General features: G+C 46.2%; 1 protein-coding gene across 2 annotated transcripts in view; it reads right to left on the bottom strand.

Annotated features, from left to right (window-relative positions):
• Positions 1 to 21,763, bottom strand: part of LRRC20 (leucine rich repeat containing 20) — a 74,381-nt gene that overhangs the window by 28,983 nt on the left and 23,635 nt on the right. For both annotated transcript variants that reach the window (XM_040242180.1, XM_040242181.1), the window contains one exon: positions 6,708 to 6,857. In XM_040242180.1, coding sequence (XP_040098114.1) covers positions 6,708 to 6,857 — 150 coding nt within the window. The remainder of the gene's footprint in view (positions 1 to 6,707; positions 6,858 to 21,763) is intronic.

The raw sequence follows: 21,763 nt of genomic DNA, 5'->3' as shown, positions 1-21,763 counted from the left end.
GCTTGGTATATCCTCCTCTAGAGATCACTGCTGTCAAGATTGAGACTTGGGGCTACAAAATCACACCCCTGCCCAGCTTCTTGTTCCCCAGGGAAGGGTGCTCTCTGAAGTCCAGCCTTTTTTTTTAGCTCCAGGCTCTAAGGCGATGCTCAGCTGCAAGGAGGAGCTGAGTCTGCCTGAAAGGCAGCCTCCTCACCAGCTCAGAAGCATCATTGAAAAGCAAAAGGCGCAGAGGGAATTGTGGCTGGAAAGCAGGGTTTGCACCCTTGGCATTCAGCTCCTTGATTGCATTAGGGTAATCAGAGGGGCTGTGCTGAAACTGGGAAGGAAGGGAAAGCTTTCCATTACTGATCTTCAAAGGGGGCCCGGATCTGTACTAGAAAGGCAGTGTAAACCCACGCCAGTGAGTCAGGCTCCTGCTGAGTTAACAAAGTATTGACGTGCTGGGATTGGATGGGGGAGGGGGTTCCAGGCAAGAGCTCTTATGCCAGATACCCAGTCTTTCAGGATATGGGGCTTGAAACAAAAGGAATAATGATGGCTAACATCTAAGGAGCAGCACTCTGCTCCAGGCACTTGTTTCCTAGGGTTTACACACAATCATCATTTTCATTTTACTATCATCTGCTACCTTCAATTTACAGAGAGATGAAATAACTTGTCCAAGGTCACCCAGAACCCCAAACTCTCTGCTAGCTAATCTGACTCTCCTCTCCCAACCCCAAAACTAGGATGCAAACCCCAGCCAGCTTCCCCAAGAGAAGTGGGCCTTCTTTTTCCAGTTTTGTGTGCCTAATTCCTGCTGCACCTGTCCTCAGAGTAGATCCTCAGCAAGTCTCTGCTTATTTAGTGGTGAATGAATGACAGGCTGAAAACCAAGAGGGCCTGGTACTGACCTAACTCATCACATGTCCTTAGGCCCATCCTCCCCCTGAACAGCCTCCATGAGAAGGTCCTCCCTGCCCATTCACAGCATGGCTGTGAGAATGAGTTGTGAGTCTTGTGAAAAGCAGGATGTGTGGCAAAATATAGACATTTATTAGGCACCTACTGTGTGCTCAGTCCCATATTTGAAAATGAAAAGGATAATCTCTGAAACATAGAAGCACCCAATAAATGGAACTGTTTCTGTTAGAGGGGTATGAGATCCACAAGACTTAATTACTGGATTATGGAGCTTTTTGCGGGGAAAAGATATTAAAAGCTAACATTAAAGGAAAGAATCAAAAGATAAAAGATGGGGAAAAGATATTAAAAGCTAACATTAAAGGCAAGAATCAAAAGATAAAAGAAAAAAAGGTGGTTGCTACTGGGACACGTGGCTTCCAGGAAAATCAAACAGACTTTCACAATTATGCCCAGGGTCTCAATGCCCTCTTGGCCCAGGGAGCTATATTCAAGGAGCTCCACATATTTCTTCCTGCTGTCTTGTGCCAGGGTTCAAACAACCTAGGCTCTCAGGACAGACAGGGGCTCTGGGAGAAGTTCCTCTATCCCACTCCCCAGACTGTCCCCCGCCTGAGAGCAGACAGGCCTGACATTCCCTTATCTACTATCTCTTCTGAACTGTGGTTTCTGGTGTTGGCTAGATGGATCTCTCCTTCCCCCAAGCTCCTTTTATTATTTCTGCATCATCCTTATCTTGGACAATTGTCAGGGCTGATTCAGGGGCCTCAGACTGACCCCAGGGGAGAGACAGGCCCTGCCGATTCCATTAAGGGATAGATGTGGCCGGCCTGTAGTCATTACTCAGCCTGGTAGTACAGGAATGCACCAGCTCCAAAAATACCCGCCCACTGAGGATCAATCAGCACCTTGGCTGCTGGGACCCTGCATCACTGAGTAATTACTGTTCTGCCTGCAAGGGCTCTCCTGCAGGGCTGAGTCAGCGGGATGGGTTGGACAATGATTGTCCTTCAAATGGCCCATATTCAGCACTGAAGATGCTTTGCACAGAGACAGCTGCTGCCTGTGGGGGACAGAGGGGAAAGGAGTGAAGTTTCTGAAAGCCACATCCCCTTCTTGGGTAAACAGAAAGAAAGGGGAGAAAACTCTTCTGACTGAGGAGTCTGGGACAGACTAAACTGAAGTGCTAATCGTCCCACCCCTGTGAAAAGGATAATGTGGGTCTCACTGTACCAACAGGAACCAGTTCCTAAAATCTATCGCCAAGTAAAAGCAGAAAGTTGCAAAACTGTGCAGACACTCACTCCCATCAGTATTTTATTAAGGAGCTCTGGATCTGGACCCACAGTCCTGACCCCGTCCTCTCACTGTGTGACCTCGGGCAAGTTCCTTAAGCTCTCTGTGCCTCAGTTGCCTCATGGAAAACAAAGATAATAAGCATACAGACTTCCCAGAGGCCCCAGACTTGGAGTAAACATCCCCTCACATTATGAAGTGGCTCTGTGCTTACACACCTGTCTCCTCGGGAGACTGTGAGCTCCTCAAGGTCTAGCTCTTGGTTTTCTTATCCTTCCCAAGTGACACTGCTACTGTCAGGGGACGCACGCTGACTGACACCGCCCACCCCGCCAGGCACCACAGTAACCATTTGCATGAATTGCTTTACGACAGGAGGTCCTGCTAAGGAACAGGGAACTAATAAGCCACCACCAACCGGAAGAGTTCGGGAAAGGTCAAAAGGAGACACCACGTGTCCAACCACCTCCCAGAATCCTTCTCTCTGGCATCCATCTTGGCTGAACAAGGCATGCACCACCAGGAAGGACTCTCAGTCAGAATGATTGGCTAAGGACAACCCAGAAACTAATCCTATCACCCTAAAACCTGAGACTGTGAGCCATGTAGCAGAGCTGTTCTCCTGGGTTCCCTTACCCTACTGCTCTCCACCCGGGTGCCCTTTCCCAGTAAAATCTCTTGCTTTGTCAGCACATGTGTCTCCTCGGACAATTCATTTCCGAGGGTTAGACAAGAGCCTAGTTTTGGGCCCTGGAAGGGGTCCCCCTTCCTGCAACACTATGACAGTGAAATGAGATGACACACGTAAAACCCTCAGTGTGGAGCTGGGGGTGCTAAGTGCCCAGTGAATTTGGGTCCAGTGTTATTAGTCACTTGTTCATGCTCTTGCCAGGCCCAGAACAGGTACTCAGGAGAACCCAGTGAATTGAGCTCAAAAGCAAGCTGTGAGACTGAATATACACACAGACAATGGCCAGACCAAGTATAAAAATAGATCTGTGACCCACAACCTGCAGCATCCTGTCTAGGAAATCATCCCGTTAGTAAAGCAACCACCCAGGAAGCTAGCCTTCTGTTAAGTCAGACTTGTAGGCAGTCAGACTACCATCTCCATCAACTATCCAGGAAGCCAAATAACATCCTCTGTAACAGTTGGCCTCAAATGGCCAGAACTTGATTACTAACTGAGTTTCCCTAAAGTTTATCCCAATATCCCATTTAGGACCAACTGGAGACAGCCAGAAGTACATCCTAAACAACCACATAGGACTCCCTGCAGCCAGCTGGCCCGCCTGCCTCCAGCTTCCCTGGGCTCCCAGCCTGCCTTCAGGCACACCTGAAGCCTTCTCCCTTTCATCCACTATAAAGCCTTTCAACTCCTCTGTCTGCCTTTGACTCTCTGCTAAATGCAAGTGACAGTGGCTGAATTCTTGGCTAGAGCAAGCTCTGAATGAAATGCCTCTGCTGGTTCTCATTTGGATGGCCTTTGTCTATTTCTGCAGGTGTGTCTTGGACACCTCCGGCCTGGCAGACTCAGGATACACTCAATAAAAAGATCTGAATGACCTGCTTCGGGAGGAAGTGGAGAGATGGGAACATGGGAGGAGGAGATGGGCCAGAGGAGCCACAACCAGACACGGGGACCCACTCTCGGCAGAGCCTACTTGCCCTTTGGACAATCTGTGCCATTGTCCATCTCAGGTCTTGCTTTTTCCCACTATAAGTTGAGTGAAAGGTGTCAAGGGGATGTAACCAGTAAAGATGACCCTGGTGGCCCAGTGGTTAGGACCTAGCACTTCCACTGCAGAGGGCGGGGGGCGGAGCACAAGTTGGATCCCCGATTGGGGAACTAAAATCCTGCATGCTGCATGGCGTGGCTAAAAAATAAAAAAATAAAGTGAAAAAAAAAAAAAGACCATTCAACTTCAAATGGGCCATGACTCCAGCAAAAGAAAGTGTCCAGGGTACCCACAGGACACCACTTGACAGGCACAGGCAGGGAGTAAGCAGGCCGCTCTCTCCCCAGCACTGAGGAAACCAACCTTGTCTGTCAAGAACCCACAAGAGGATGCTAGCAGGCGGTGAGGAGCCCAGCAAAGCCTATTCAAGCCTCCTCGTCACACTTGAAAGGAAAAGGTTTTACTATTTGAAAGAGAAAACAGAATAAAGGCTGGGACCCAGAGCCATCACTGTGGAAGCCAGGTGAGTCTCTCCGCACCAGCCCCTCTATTCCTGGTCACCCTCCCTGGGTCCACTGCTGCCTCTGTGAAATCTAATCACTGGGCACACCAGGGCCTTCTCTTTGTAACCCAAGGTGGTATGGGGGAGGCAGGAGTACCAGAGCACAGGAGGGAGGGCAAACAGCATCCTTCTACAGACCTCTGATGGAAGGGTATCATGATAAGTATATTTTCACAACTGAGGCACAAATGTAGGGACCCTAAGTGTCTTTCTCTGGCACTTGCTGCTGTGTCCCCTGGAAAGGGCCTGCTCACTCATTCCACAAGGTGCTGCCAAATGTCAAGTCCTCTCCAGGAGGCCCTTGAGCTAACTAATGCAGCTGGTCTGGAAAGGCAATCCCGGCTGCAGAGTGGGTGACGTGAGTGTCCTGCTAGAAGACCCTGGACACATCGCTTCTTTCCCTGACCTTCTTTTTCCACTGTGAGATGAGATGGCAGAAACAGCTCTAATATTTTATGGGAGATTCTCTCAACTGGCTAAGTCTAACTTGCAAAATGTGTTTTATTGGCTTCCACGTTAAAGTAAAAATGGATAAATTTCACATAAAGATCCATCTTTCTAGCTTCAATTGAATAAAATAATCAGAACAATCCCAGGGACTTTCCTGATGGTCCAGAGGTTAAGATTCCACACTTTCACTGCAGGAGGCACAAGTCTGATCCCCAGTTGGGGAGCTAAGTTCCCACATGCTGCATGACGTGGCCAAAAAATAGAAGAAGGAAAAAAAGAACAATCCCATGGTGTGTCTGGCAGAAGCTGAGCAGGACAGGTACCAGTTGGCCACAGTACCCACCACACCTTCTTATCATTACCAATCTGAGTCACTCATAACTTACATGCTAGTCTCTTTGGCATTTCAGTTCAGTTCAGTTCAGTTTGGCATTTGCGTTGGTCTAAACTATGGTCTCAATTTTGGCTGCCAGCACTTTAGAACGATTGATTTAGGTTTTAACAGATGCCTACACCCAGACCCACACCCAGACATTCTAATTCAATGGGTCTTGGAGTAAAGCCGAGGCAAATCGATTCTAATTTCAGCCAGGCTGAGAGCTGCCTGTGGTCCAAGGGCCCCACTGGCTAGAAGGACCCATCTCACCTGTGTAAAGAAGCAGCTACCAGAAAAGGAAGGATGGTAAAATGGTCCTGGTGAAAACCATCCACAGATGCTCCTGGGGAAACATGTCTTGCCCTGGGGTTCCTTGACTCACCCTCCATCATAAGCACTTTAACATTTTAGGCACAAATGCAAAGAGCTTTGTGAGCTTCAGTCAGAAGCAACCACGCAGATCAATCCCTCCTCCCCGCCCTTGTGTCTGCACCCAGTCCAGGTCCCACCTGTAGCTTTCTCCCGAGCCACTGTCCAAGCCACTTCCTGTCCCTGGCCCAGGTTTGCCAATTCATGCTTCCCCCTCCTCTCTGGGCTCTGCCAGAGTCCACATCTCCTCTGGGAAGCTGCAGGAAATAGGCTGTTCAGGTCCCTCAGATTCCATCAGCAGCATTTTACATACTGGTTTCTCTAAACAGACTCTAAGACCCCTTTCATGCCCCTAACAGATAGAGAATTCCAGAAGGCAGGAATCACCTCTCCTGTGCCCTCCCCAATTCTCCCCCCGACCCCACCATTTCATAAACACACACCAAGAGCCCAGGCTGCAGCTCCACCCCACAGGTCATTGGGCTGAGCAGCAGTGAACTCCCGCAGAAGGATGAGGGACTCGCAGAAGGATGAAGGAGTGGGGAGTGGACATGCAGTGGCCACTGCATCCTGCTTCTCCATCCGGAGGAGAAATTTCATATGCACCTATGACACCCACCCGTCAGCCTCCTGCTCACCTCTCTGCCAAGCACCCAAGTCCACTTGCTCTGCGTGTGCACAGCAGAGAAAACAACATCCCTGACATGTCACTCCTGAACTGAAAAAGCAACATGGGAAAACAGTGCTAGATTGGTGGGGGCAGAAGGGGGCTTTAACAAGTCTACTGAGAAAAAACTCCAGAGCTGCAAGACCCCAAACACCCTGCTGGTCTATTCAAAACAAAAGAATCACTCCAGGACCCACGGCCTTAACCATGAGTCAATCTGATTCACAGCCAGCTAGAGGTAGGGGAGATATCCAGGCTGCAGGGAGGACACGTGTCCACCCTTAAAGGCCCTCCTTGGGAACTGTTTCCTGAGACTAGCAGACCAGGGGACCAGCCCTGATGCCAGTCCCCAGAGAGGGTCGGAGCCTTCAGGGTAAGAGCCAGAATGCCCTCCCGGCCTACCTCGGAGCTGACAGAACGTGGTCATGAACTTGCTGGTGAGGGACTTGAGCTCGTTGTTGGCCAGCGTGATGAGGCGAATCTGGTCAGTGACATTTCGCAGGACCTTGTAAATGCCGATGGGGAAGGAAACCAGCTTGCACTCGGCCAGGTCTGCAGTCAAAGGACAAAGACCAGAGTTAGCAGCCACAGTTGGCCGCGGACTTGCCCCCAACCCCAAAGACCCTAACCCTGTCTCTCCTACTGCCTCCCTTCTCCCCCACCCATCTTCCCTGTGCCAGGCTCGAGACCTTCTCCTCTCTCCTCCAAGGGCCTTCGTTACCATTCACCGCACTTGTCCCCATCTAGCTCCCTGAACTTAGGGCTGATTCTAGCACGTTCTCTAATAGCACAGCCTGCTAGCCAGAATGCAGAAGGCAGAGCTCTGCCAGCACACCGATGACCAGGCCACATGGCCGTGTGCTTGAGGCCCTGCAGGACCCACACGTCCCTCCAGGATCATCAGACTCGACAGTGAAGTCACAGTCTTAAGAGTGCTTTATAACAGCCTACTTCTGTGAAAAGAGGCAATTCACACAGACTTTGTGGTTTGACCTTCTTCCCTGTCCTGTCACTCTGAAAATAGGTCTGTCTAAGAGGCAGCAGGGAAGCCTCTCTGAAGAATAGTCTGGTAGTTCTTTGAATGGTTAAACCTAGTTAGCACATGACCCAGCAATTCCACTCCTGGGTGTATATCTGGGAAAGATGAAACCACGTGTCCACCCAGAACAGTGCACATGTTCACAGCAGCATTACTCGTGTTATTGTTGTCCAGTTGCTAAATCATGTCTGACTCTTTGTGACCCCAGGGACTGCATCACACCAGGCTCACCTGTCCTTCATTAACAGTGTGCTCAGACTCATGTCCATTGAGTCAGTGATACTATCTAACCATCTCATCCTCTGCATTATTCATAACAGCCAAAAAATGGAAACAACTCATGTGTCCATCCACAGATGAATAGATAAAACGCGGTATGTTCATTTTGTTTGGCAGGCTTCCCTGGTGGCTCAGAGGGTAAAGCGTCTGCTTGGAAAGTGGGAGACCTGGATTCGATCCCTGGGTTGGGAAGATCCCCTTGAGAAGGAAATGACACCCCACTCCAGTACTCTTGCCTGGAAAATCCCATGGATGGAGAAGCCTGTAGGCTACAGTCTGCTGCTACTGCTGCTAAGTCACTTCAGTCATGTCCGACTCTGTGTGACCCCATAGATGGCAGCCCACCAGGCTCCCCCGTCCCTAGGATTCTCCAAGCAAGAACACTGGAGTGGGTTGCCATTTCCTTCTCCAATGCATGAAAGTGAAAAGTGAAAGTGAAGTCGCTCATTCGTGTCCGACTCTTAGCGACCCCATGGACTGCAGCCTACCAGGCTCCTCCATCCATGGGATTCTCCAGGCAAGAGTACTGGAGTGGGGTGCCATTGCCTTCCAGCCTATGCGGTCACAAAGAGTCAGACACGACTGAGCAACTTCACTTTCACTTTCATTTTGTTTGGCAACAGAAAGGAATAAAATACCAATATATCCTGCTGTTGTTTAGTCGCTAAGTCATATCTGACTCTTTGCGACCCCATGGACTATAGCTCACCAGGCTCCTCTGTCCATGGGATTTCTCAGGCAAGAATACTGGAATGGGTTGCCATTTCCTTCTCCAGGGATATTCCTGATCCAGGAGTCAAACCCGCATCTCCTGGTTGGCAGGAGGATTCTTTACCATTATACCATAGACAGGCTTTAAATACACTATGGTAAGTGAAAGAAGCCAGTCACCAAGGACAGTATGCTGTATGAGGCCATTTACATGAAAGGTCCAGGATGTAGATTCTTGGTTACCCAGGGCTGGCAGTATTGAGGGGTCAGCGGTTTCTTTGCAGGGGTAATGCAAATGTTCTCCAGTTGAATGTGGGGATAGTTGCACACTGAATATACTCAAACCACTGAACTGTACACCTTAAATGGATGGACTATGTGGTATGTGAATTATATCTCAATAAAGCTGTTTCATACATACAGCAGCAGAGAGACATTGAAAGCATGGAGCCTCAGAAATTAGCTGTCCAAGCTCATTTAAGTCACTTACCTTTGCTGAGCCTCAGTTTTTTCATCTTTAAAATGGGGGCATCATTGTCTACCTAGTAAGGCTGTCAGGAAAAGTAAATATAATAAAAAGTACTCAGTGGGGCTTTCCTGGTGGCTCACTGGTAAAGAATTCACCTGCCAAAGCAGGAGACACAAGTTCCATCCCTGACCTGAGAAGATCCCACCTGCCACAGAGCAACAAAGCCTGTGCACAACTCAAGACTGGACTCTAGAGCCTGGGAGCTGTAACTACTGAGCCCACATGCCCCAGCTACTGAAGCTGGTGCACCCTGGAGCCTGTGCTCAGCAACAGGAGAAGCACCACAAAGCGGCCTGTGCACTGCAGCTGGAGAGTAGACCCCACTCACCGCAACTAGAGGAAAGCCTCTGAAGCAATGAAGACCCAGCACAGCCAAAAATAAATAAAATTATATTTTAATACCGTACTCAACATACTAACCAAGTGCCTAGCAGGTAAACAGTGGGGCTACTACAAATGTTGTTTCCCTACTCACCTTCCACTTTGCCCTCCCCTTCGCGTCCTACCCACACCTCTCCAGGCTTCAAGGCCAGGTCCCATCCCACCTCTTCTAGAAGTCTTTCTGGAGGCCCGTATTACTGGTGATTGCCCCCGCCAGGAGCACTCACTGACTCAGACAGCACTGATCCGTCTCTCAGCAAACTGTGGTCTTTTCCCTCAAGGCCAGGCTTCCCCAGGACTCTAAGCCTTTGAAGCTTATTGCAAAATTAATACACAAAATTCAATAACATTCCTATATGCCAACAATAAAATACAGCTTTTAAAAATCTTATTCTGTGAAGAAAGTCAGACAGAGAACAAATCTTTCTCAGTTATATAAGAGTATGATATCACTTATATGTGGAATTTTAAAAAATGGTACAAATAAACGTATTTACAAAACAGAAATAGAGTCACAGATGCAGAAAACAATCTTATGGTTATGGGGTGAGGGGCGTGGAGAAGAGGGATAAATTGAGATTGGGATTGACATATACACACTACTATATGTAAAACAGATAATTAATAAGGACCTACTGAATAGCGTAGGGAATTCTACTCAGTACTCTGTAAGGGCTTATATGGGGAAAGAATCTAAAAAAGAGTGGATATATGTTCATGCATAACTGACTCTCTTTGCAGTACAACAGAAACTAACACAACATTATAAATCAACTATACTTTCACTTTTCACTTTCATGCATTGGAGAAGGAAATGGCAACCCACTCCAGTGTTCTTGCCTGGAGAGTCCCAGGGACTGGGGAGCCTGGTGGGCTGCCGTCTATGGGGTCGCACAGAGTTGGACACGACTGAAGTGACTTAGCATATTAGCATATACTCCAATAAAAAATTTTTTAATCGTATTTTAAATATTTTAAAGTATTCTAAAGAGGAGAAGACGGGAAGAAAGGAAGGGAGGGAGGGAGGGAAGGAGGAAAGAAGAAAGAAAAGATCCTATTCTGAACAGCAGCAATAATGCAAAGTCTATGGAAATAATCAAAACTGAAGCCCTTCACCCTTATCTGCTTCACAGAATGTCTACTCTGACTCTAATAGCAGCTCAAATGTCACCTCCTCCACAAAGCCTTCCTTGACCACCCTAAACTCCAGTCCCTGAGTCTTATATATAGTGTGAAAGAGACCTCTTCACCTGGTACTGTATTAACCTCCTTTTGCATCTACTTTCCCAGTAGAGTAGGAAGACCCCCAGAGAACATTACCAGCAGCTGTGGACCAGGCTCAGAGGGCAGGACAGTTACTGGTGACCTCACTGAGCTGGTCTGAGGAAAGAAAGGGGACAAATAGGGGTAAGGGCAAAAATCCAAAAGACTGAGGAACCAGAGAGGCAGAACATCCCACTGTCTTTAGGGACTCCCCTGGTGGTCCTGTGGTTGGGACTCTGAACTTCCACTGCAGGGGGCCCAGGTTCGATTCCTGGTCAAGGAACTAAGATCCCACAAGCCCCGAGGCTCAATCAAAAAAGAAAGTGTCTTTACTGTTTCCTCTGGTCCAGGGCTATGCTAGGTGACCCCAGCTCGGCTGCTGTCCAATGTCAGGAACTTGCTCTTAGATCAGCAAGATGGGATTTGCAGAAGAGAGTGCAAAGTCTTACGGGGAGGAATGAATGCCCGGAGGTCAGACTTTCAGTAAAAAGGGATTGAGGACTGGATCAGCCCTGCAGGCTCAAAATTTGGGGCAAGTTGAGGATTCTAGAAAAAGCAAACCTTTCCAAACAATAAGCCCCCTAGTGCTTTGTGCCAGATGCTCAAAGGTCTAGAAAGGTTTCTTATTGTGGTTATCAATCATAACAGCCCCTGTGGATAAAAGCAATGGAGCTCAGACCTGCTGGGAACAAGGAAAGTGTCAGAAGCTTTCCCTTTAAAACAAAGAGCAAAATAAAGATGCCTTCCATCATCAGTATCCTTAAATATGGTCATAGACATTCTAGCCAAAGAAACAGAAAGCATAAACATCAGAAACAGATAAAATGATGATTATGTGTATATGAAATGACTGCATAACCTCACAAAGCAGTCATCTGACAAGGTACACAAATTAAAAGGATCTCAGCAAAGTGGCTAATCAAACTAAACATGCAAAGTTCAATAATATCCCTATATGCCTACAATAAATATAGTTTTAAGGATCCTATTCCAACAAGCAATATAATATAAAATATAGAGCTCAAAATACAGAAAAATAAAAAATTTTAAATAATAAAATATAGAGCTAATCATAATGGAAAATGCATTTGACCAATATTAAGAAAAGTAGGAAAGTTCACAAATATATTTTTAAAAATAGATTTGCACATTGAAGATATATAACATTCACTGACAACAAGTCAAAATACTGTAACTGTGATTTTTTTAAGAAGTTAAATTATAGATTGTTTAATGCAATTCTGACTCAAATCCCAAAAAGTTTTTTTTTTTTAACTTGATAAAATGGTTTTAAATCTCAACCAGGGAATAAGCAAGCAAGACTTTCTAAAAAAGAAGAAAGTAGGGAGATAACCAATTTTATGAGGCTGCAGGGATTAAAACAGAGGGTAATAGGAAGAGAGATCATATAAAGAAAATCTACAGTCCAGAAAATACAGCCCCTAATTTCAGTTCAGTTTAGTTCAGTCCCTCAGTTCAGTCCGACTCTTGCGACCCCATGGACTGCAGCATACCAGGCCTCCTTGTCCATCACCAACTCCCAGACTTTACCCAAACTCATGTCCATTGAGTTGGTGATGCCATGCAACCATCTCATCCTCTGTCGTCCCCTTCTCCTCCTGTCCTCAATCTTTCCCAGCATCAGGGTCTTTTCCAATGGCATATGGTCCCATCACTTCATGGCAAATAGATGGGGAAACAGTGGAAACAGACTTTATTTTGGGGGGCTCCAAAGTCACTGCAGATGGTGACTGCAGCCATGAAATTAAAAGACGCTTACTCCTTGGAAGGAAAGTTATGACCAACCTAGATAGCATATTCAAAAGCAGAGACATTACTTTGTCAACAGAGGTCTGTCTAGTCAAGGCTATGGTTGAGTCAGCTCTTTGCATCAGGTGGCCAAAGTATTGGAGTTTCAGCTTCAACATCAGTCCTTACAATGAACACTCAGGACTGATCTCCTTGAGGATGGACTGGTTGGACCTCCTTGCAGTCCAAGAGACTCTCAAGAGTCTTCTCCAACACCACAGTTCAAAAGCATCAATTCTTCGGCGCTCAGCTTTCTTCACAGTCCAACTCTCACATCCATATATGACTACTGGAAAAACCATAGCCTTGACTAGACAGACCTCTGTTGACAAAGTAATGTCTCTGCTTTTGAATATGCTATCTAGGTTGGTCATAACTTTCCTTCCAAGGAGTAAGCATCTTTTAATTTCATGGCTGCAGTCACCATCTGCAATGACTTTGGAGCCCCCCAAAATAAAGTCTGTTTCCACTGTTTCCCCGTCTATTTGCCATGAAGTGATAGGACCAGATGCCATGACCTTATTTTTCTTAATGTTGAGCTTTAAGCCAACTTTTTCACTCTCCTCTTTCACTTTCATCAAGAGGCTCTTCAGTTCTTTGCTTTCTGCCATAAGGGTGGTGTCATCTGCATATCTGAGGTTATTGATATTTCTCCCAGCAATCTTGATTCCAGCTTGTGCTTCATCCAGCCCAGTGTTTCTCATGATGTACTCTGTATATAAGTTAAACAAGCAGGATGACAATATACAGCCTTGACGTACTCCTTTCCCGATTTGGAATCAGTCTGTTGTTCCATGTCCAGTTCTAACTGTTGCTTCCTGACCTGCATATAGGTTTCTCAAGAGGCAGGTCAGGTGGTCTGGTATTCCCATCTCTTTCAGAATTTTGCACAGTTTATTGTAATCTACACAAAGGCTTTGGCATAATCAATAAAGCAAAAATAGATGTTTTTCTGGAACTCTCTTGCTTTTCCAATGATCCAGCGGATGTTGGCAATTTGATCTCTGTCATAATTTAATAAGTGCTAAATGAGGCGTCACAAATAAATTAGGGAAGAAAAGGGCTAATAGCTGATGTCAGCATAGCCAATGAACAATTCTGGGAAAATAAGAGAGAAAAAGACCTTAACCTAAGAAAATAAAACTCTAGATAGAATGACATTTTTAATATTTTTTGAAATCAAACCAAAATACCAGAAGTTCAGTTCAGTCGCTCAGTCGTGTCTGACTCTTTGTGACCCCATGAACCGCAGCATGCCAGGCCTCCCTGTCCATCTCCAACTTCCGGAGTCCACCCAAACCCATGTCCATTGAGCTGGTGATGCCATCCAACAATCTCATCCTCTGTCATCCCCTTCTCCTCCTGCTCTCAATCTTTCCCCAGCATCAGGGTCTTTTCCAGTGAGTCAGCTCTTTGCATCAGGTGGCCAAAGTACTGGAGTTTCAGCTTAAACATCAGTCTCTGCAATGAACACCCAGGACTGATCTCCTTTAGGATGGACTGGTTGGATCTGCTTGCAGTCCAAGGGACTCTCGAGAGTCTTCTCCAACACCACAGTTCAAAAGCATCAATTCTTCGGCATTCAGCCTTCTTTATAATCAGAAGTAAACAGACTTTAACATTTATACAGCCCCTTAATTGAGGATGACTTTTTCAATGTAGGAGCAATAAAGAACTACAAAGAAACAGATCAATAAAACTAACTATAAAAAAATATAACACACCTGCATGCTTAAAGGAAGATAAGGCAAGCAACAGATTGTGAAAAAGGATCTGTAAGTAGAATAAGTTGTTGTCTTGATTATTTTAAATACTCAATATAACTCAATTTTAAAAATTAATCCACCAGATGATAGACATTCACCAGCGAGAAAATATAATTAGTAAACAAATACATAGCCCCTGATATGTGCTGTCAAACTTCTTTGCAGAATATTTACATCAATTTACATATATCCTGGCCAACAAAGAAGAGGACCATCAAAATATCTTTGCTAATATGATCAGTGGAAATTATATCCTTTGCTGTTATAACGAGACTGGTTACCTTTTATGATTAATTAACCATTTTTATTCCCTTGATGGAATATCTTGCTTGCATCTCTGGCTGTTTTTCTACTTGGAGTTCTGGCATTCCACATGCCTCACACCCTCTCCAGGTGTGAGTAGAGCTCCCTAAATAATATTATCAACCTACATCTGTGCATCGTTTTCCTTGTTTAATAGTTCAAATTACAGCATTTAGGTGTTTTTTTTAAAAACAGAATATAAAAATTATATGCACACAGTAATTTCAATTATGTACAAAAATATACATGCCTGGGAAAGAAGACTGAAAGAAAAAATAAGCAGAATGTTAAATAGTTATTATAAAGGATTAGAGCAATTTATTACTATTTATAGTCCTGCTATTTCATATAAAATAAGTACCACTATTATTTGCATAAAAATATTTTCAGTATATTCAGTGATACTCTAACTTTAAAATTGAGAAATAAATCATCATAAAAATAACTTTTTTTGGAAAAAATAATCTGGCATATTCAAGGATAAACTGAAGCCAGCCAGCTCTTTAACAATCCGAGAAACAGAGAAGGCAGACCCATGAAAAAAAGACAGTAGCTCTCTGTCCTGGACTGAAGTAGAAGTTATGAGACGGAGATTTCAGGACTTGAGGACTACTCAAAGAAACATACATGGCACCCTGCTCTAAGTGGGGACAGAAAGTGTTATCAGTGAAGGCAGAAAAGCCACAAAGCCACTCAACTTATTCCCAAGAATTCTCAAAGCAGCTGTCTTCCCAAGAAGATGAAACGCCCAACACAGAGCTCGTTCCTCCCACCTGGGCTGTCCGCATGACGTCCCACCGCACACCACCCTACTCTCCCACTCCCCAGCACAAGCAGCACGTGGCCTCTACAGCTTCACTTGCCCACGAATAGTCACAGAAGCATATGGCCTGGCACCTGAGGGGTGCTGAGGGCCGGATGCATCCACACCGGCTGTTTTCATTTATCCTCTGCAAATAGCCACCCAGGCCCTACTGTATGCCAGGCACCATTCCGCAGTGTGCCCTGTGGCTTCCCTAATTATTTTGTTCTTGGGGACTCTGTCTGTTTCCCTCCATCCTTTGGTGCACAGGTAGGAGGGTGCACCATCATGCTCCTGCTCAGAACAGTCTAGTTGCCTTTGATGGTAAAGGCCCCCAAGGATACCTGCAAAGAGCCCTGCTGGGATATGATGCAAACACCCTCTCCAGGCCGTGTTACCAGCCACTAACACGGCCCACAAAGTCCCCTCCCCTGTGGGGAGGAGAGGCCTGTGATCTTGGGCACAGCTCTCCATGGTCACTGGGACCAGAGTATGGAGATCCAGGTACCCAGACATGTGGGAGCAAGTCGCAGCCTTGCCCGGTCACCTTTCCATCTGTACAGAAGGTGCAAAACACCTCCATTCCCTAGGGGTGGGGATATTAACCACAAATAGTAGCACTCACTATTTCATATAAGCTAGGCTGGCAGACCTATCCTCTCTGTGCACATGAGGAAACTACAAGTTACTTGCCCAAGGTCATTCAGCTATAATTAGTGTAAGATTTGGATGCAGCTTGATCAGGCAGCCAGGGGTCCTAACCATTTTGCTATCCTGCCCTGCTGAGTCAAGAGTGTGCCCAGGTGTCTGCTTCTAGGCCAGAGAAAGGGGAGTCCCTGCTGAGCAGCTCAGTAAGAAACCAGGGCCTTGGCTACAAACTCCTGTAGGCCTTTCCAGTTTAGCACCCACAATCCAGGGATAGGGGCCTTGCAGCCTTCTTCATGAGCCTTCTGTCCTCAGGAACTTCTCCAGGTCTAATTCAGAGGATGGGAACCTTTTATACCTACTATGCCGGTGTGAGGTAGAGACAAGACCCTGGGTTGAGTCAAGTTCAATGTTCACAGGGGCACACAGCATGGCTTCCAGAAAACACAGCCAGGATATAGCTGGGGGCCAAGTCCTACTAAGGGAGGAGGACCAGGGAAAAGAAGTCCCAGGCGGAAGACAGGTGAGTCATCCTCCAGGAGGCACAGGAGGTCGCCAAGAGTCCCATTCTCTATGAGTGCTCAGAGCTGGCAGGATGGGGGCTAGCTCAGCAGCCATAAGGAAAAGGCTCCAGGTGAGGAAGTGAGTGCAACATCATGGGGAGATCAGGCAGGGCTGCCGCCGAGAGGATTCCCGAACCAGATGGAGGCCAGGTGATCTCCAAGGTCTCATTCAACCAAAAGAAAACAAGCGGAGCTACTTGTACTAACTATATGCCAGGCACAGGAGTAGGCCCTTTTTATGTACTAATGCCTTGCATTCCCATAACAACCCTAAGTTACCCTCACAGGTGGAAAATGAGGTCTGTGGTGATAGATGAATTGTCCAAGGTCATTTCAGGGAGATGATGTGGAGTACAAAGAAGTGGAATGCAAAGATTCCTGTAAGGTGATCAACTTGTCTTAGTTTGCCCAGGATGTTGCCAATTTTAGTACCGAAAGCCTGACAGCCTGGTGGACCCCTCCTTAATCCCAGATGACAACTGGTCACCTTAAATTCAGCTGCATGCTGACAGATGAGAGATTACCAGAATTAGAGAGGAGCGGGGAAGGCAACCCAGCGTGAGCCATGGCATGAGCAAAGACCTTCATTCCTCTGGAGCTCGACCTTTGACCCCACTTCCTCCTGTAACTTCCTAGAGCTCATGAGATAGGAAGGTTCCAATCTCAAAAATATTTCAGGCTCCTTGGTGGTGCATACAATCCCACAGACACCATCAGGGGCTTGGGAATACTAACGGTGGGGTCCTCCATCAACATCTGAATGGCAGCTGGATTCAAGAGTGCCTTTTCTCAGTACCCTTGTCACTGCATGTGAACTATAGTAGAGAACAGAGACCTTTAGGCAGGAGGCACTGTAATAAACACAAGGCATAATTATCCTCATAATTATAACTATCGTTGCGAGAAAGTCAAACTGCATGTCTCCAAATCTCTAATTAGGATAGCGTTTTGTGTTAATAAAGAACCTTTTTAATTCAAAATGCATGGGTCCTTCATTAAAGGTTATCCTGTAAATTCTAATGAATGCCTGGTGAAAAGTAACTACTGGTGGGCAAAACAAGCAAAATCCTAGCAGTACACAGAACATTGTGTGGGAAATCAGGAGGGCTGAGTCAAGCTGGTATTGTTCCCTAGAAACTCAGAACTGACCCAGCTCAGTCCCTGCTGAGAAGTGGGCCTGGTGACAGGACCCCGTGGTGAGAGCAGAGAGGGTAACCAAGTCCCAGGGCCTGAGGAGGAAGTGTCAGGGACTCAGGCCGGCAGGTGCATGGGCTCCTCAGCCCGATCAAGAAACAAGACTCCCCAGGCTGTCGAAGGAAAACTGCCACCAGTGTGACCAGTCCCACCCAGGATATCTTTTTTCACAAAATACCTCTTTTCACAAAGTCTTTTTTCATAGAATCCTTTTTTCAGGATTAGAAGGTTGAAGGTCATTTTAACCCATGTTTTCCAAACTTCCCATTTGGAGAGGTGGGAATCTCTCTACCCTTGAGATTCTGTCTCAGTGGGTCTAGAATGGCCCCAAGGAATTTTTTTTAATAAGTATTCCTAGGTGACTGTTACCAATAAGCAAACTTGGGAAATACTGAGTAACGCAGCCTTCCAACTCAGAACTGAAATTCTCTTACTGTCTCCTCAGAGCTCTTCTTGAATGCCTCTGATGATGGGGCACTCACCTCCCTTTCACAGAATGGTTTTAACTGTTAGAGACTTCTTTCATAAACCGTATGGTAACTGTTACCCTGCCACTACTTAGCGGTCCTTCTGCCTTCTTGGATTACATATAGCTATCTGGCTCCAAGTGACAATGCTTTATATACATGAGGATGAAGGACCTGATAAGCTTTTCTCCAGGCAAAACAGCCAGAAACCTCAATCCCCATGGTTTTCAAGGCTCCCTTCAGAGTCAGGACTCGCCCCGCTCAGACCCTGCCGAAGCCAGAACTGACTCCTGCACAGGCTTTCAGTCTATAACACGTGACCACAGCCACCACTCACTGGCACCAGCTGTATGTCCAAAACTTCTCAGGGCCTCAGACTTACAATCTCATCTACTCCTCACAAGTACTCTTAACAGAGGAAGAAACTGAGTCACGGAGAAGTTAAAGACTGGATTGCTCAAGGCTGCAAGATTTATTCAAGGTCACCCAGTCAATTAAACAATAATTAACATTCATAAAGGGCTTCCTACATGCAAGCCACTTAGCATTGTCATACTACCTTTAAATTTTTTTATTTTTTATTGAGTTTTAGTTGATGTACAATATTTTATGTTTCAAGTATACAACATAGTGATTCACAATTTTAAAAGGTTATATTCTATCTGTATTTATAAAGTATTGGCTATATTCCCTGTGCTATACAATATATCCTTGTAGCTTATTTATTTCATCCATAGTAGTTTGTACCTCTTAACTCACTACCCCTATCTTTTCCTTCCCAGCTTCCCATTCTCCACTGGTAACCATTAGTTTGTTCTCTGTATCTGTCAGTCTGGTTTATTTGGTGGTGTTATATTCATTGAAAACAAGAAAGTGAAAGTCATTCAGTCGTGTCTGACTCTGCGACCCCGGGCTATACAGTCCATGGAATTTTCCACACCAGAATACTGGAGTGGGTAGCCTTTCCCTTCTCCAGGGGATCTTCCCAACCCAGGGATCAAACCCAGGTCTTGTGCATTGCAGGTGGATTCTTTACCCTCTGAGCCACAAGGGAAGCCCAAGAATACTGGAGTGGGTAGCCTATCCCTTCTCCAGCGGATCTTCCCAATCCAGGAATTGAACTGGGGTCTCCTGCATCGCAGGAGGATTCTCTACCAACTGAGCTATCAGGGAAGCCCATATATTCATTAGTTTATTTTATTGATTTTTTTTTGGATTCCACATATAAGCAGTATCATATTAAAGCATGTCTTTCTCTGACTTATTTCACAAAGCATAATACTCTCCAAGACCATCCATGTTGCAAATGGCAAAATTTCATCCTTTTTCATGATTAAGTGGTGTTATATTAACTATTTAGAGGAGGGCGTTGTTGTTTCTAGCTACTCATTTTTTTTCAGTATTTCATCTCATTTTACTTTTTATTATTATTTTTTTGGAGTATAATTGCTTTATAAAGTTGTTAGTCTCTGCTGTACAATGATTTGAATCAGCTATTTGTATACATGTATCCCCTGCCTCTTGGACCTCCCTCCCCAGCCCCATCCTACCCATCTAGGTCATCACAGAGCACTGACGATGAGACCCTGTGTGCACAGCAGCTTCCCACTAGCTATTTCACACATGGTAGGGGATACATGTCAGTCCCAATCTCCCAATTTGTCCCACTCTCCCCTCCCCCTGCCCCATGTCCCACATTAACTCAATCCTCACAACAGCTCCATGAGATGGGAACTATTATCACCATCTCTGTTTTCAGAAGAAGAATCTGAGACACACGCCTGCAGCCTTGGTTAGTAAGCGGCATAGCCAGCCCTGAGCTAGTGCGCCGCTATGTACACAGCCTCCCTAGGATATGTAACTGTCACTTAGGATGGTCAGCTGCTCTGAAACAAGAGATTTTGAGCTCCAATGAGCAGACAGCTCTTACAAGATTTACAATGGATTGCTATGGACATTGGTATATTACAGTTACCATGGAGCTATATTAAGGAAGCTTAGAGTTGAAAGAGCTGGTGAAAGAATTATCCAGTGCCTGGATGTGTCACTAAATTGGCTCTGGGACCTCAGGCAAGACCCTTTGGTTCTTATGCCCTTGGTGTGCGTCTCAGGTAAATGCCGAGGTTGGAGCTGATCAACTCTGTGACCCCTCATGGCTGCCATTGTGAAATATAGCTGGTGGTTGTCAGACTTGGTGACACACTGAGCCAGTCACCTGGGAAGCTTTACAGATTCTTGATATCTTAGTCTCATTCGCAGAGATTTTAACTTAAAAAGTGTGAGCTAGGGCTTGGAGATCAGGGGTTCTCAAGCTCCCCTGGTGATCCTAACACACAGCCAGGGTAGAAAACTCTGCACTACACCATTACCTCTCAAACTTTACTGTGCTGACAGATTACACAAGGTTTCTATTAGGATAAGGCTTCTGATGGTGAGGTCTGTGTCAGGACCTGAGATCCTGTATTTCTACCAGGCAGGTCCAAGGACCACTCTCAGTAGCAAGGACTAGTCCAATGCTGTGGTTCTCAAAGTGGGGCCCCTAGACCACAGCATCTCCCCAGAATCCATTATGAATATACATTCTCAGTCCCCATTCCAGACCTACAGAATCAGAAGCTCTCAGGGCAGGGCCCAGCCATCTGTGTATGTGTGGTTTAAGATGTTTATTTACTATTATTATTGTTATCACTGATCACCTACTGGTAGTTTTTAAATTTTATTTATTTTTGGTTGCGCTGGGTCTTTACTATAGTTGTGGCAAGCGGGGGCTACTCTCCCCTTGCAATGTGCCAGCTTCTCACTGAGGTGGCTTCTCTTGTGGCAGAGCACAGCCTTCAGTAGCTGCGGTGCACAGGCTCAGTAGTTATGGTTCCCAGGCTCTAGAGCATGGGCTCAACAGGTGCGGGGCATGAGCTTAGCTGCTTGGCCGCATGTGGGATCTTCCCAGATATGGGATCAAACCTATGTCTCCTGCATTGGTGGGCGGATTCTTTACCACTGAGGCACACAGGGAAGCCCCATCTGCGTTTTAACCAGCTCTCCAACTTGAGTTTGAGAATCACCCTGGCTTAGAGAGACCGGGCTGCCCCCAGGTGTTGTTTCCTGGCCCTGATAGATGGTGATGGAGGTGACAATGAAAGCAAGTCACATTCACTAAGTGCTGCCTGGTCTGTGCCTGTGCAGGGGCTTTAAGTTGCTCACAGGGGTGCCTCCCGCTTCTCATCAAACTGGGAGATTTCAAGACAGAGCCACTGTCTCTTCATCCTTCTCTCTTGCCTGTTCATGTTTCTGACTCTGACAGAGGCACAGGTGACCTCTGGTGTAGAAGCAGCTGGGCTGGGCTCAGGAGGCCCACATTCTCATCCCAGGCCCCCTGCTATTAGCCGTGGGGTCTCAGGGAAAGACTCCTCCAGGGGCCTTGTTTTCTCTTCTGTAAGTGAGGGTTTAGACCATGGGATCTGGGGAGTCTCAACCAGGCTGGACATCTGTGACTCTATGAGTCTGCTGAACAAAGACCTTTGGCCAGTGCTCCTGTCAAAGAGGAGAGGCTGCAGCTAAGTGTTCCAGAATTGTCCGTGCCTTAGAACATGCTGGAACATGTACTATAACAGGGGGATCTGAGGTTCAAGTCACCCAGGCCTATGAGTAGAGCTGGGATTTGAACCAAGAAACCCAACTCCAAAAGCCCATGGTCTTTCCACAACACT

The sequence above is a fragment of the Oryx dammah genome, unplaced genomic scaffold (genome assembly GCF_014754425.2).
Source record: "Oryx dammah isolate SB20612 unplaced genomic scaffold, SCBI_Odam_1.1 HiC_scaffold_6, whole genome shotgun sequence".
Lineage (NCBI taxonomy): Eukaryota > Metazoa > Chordata > Mammalia > Artiodactyla > Bovidae > Oryx > Oryx dammah.
This window is presented reverse-complemented; position numbering and strand designations above follow the sequence as displayed.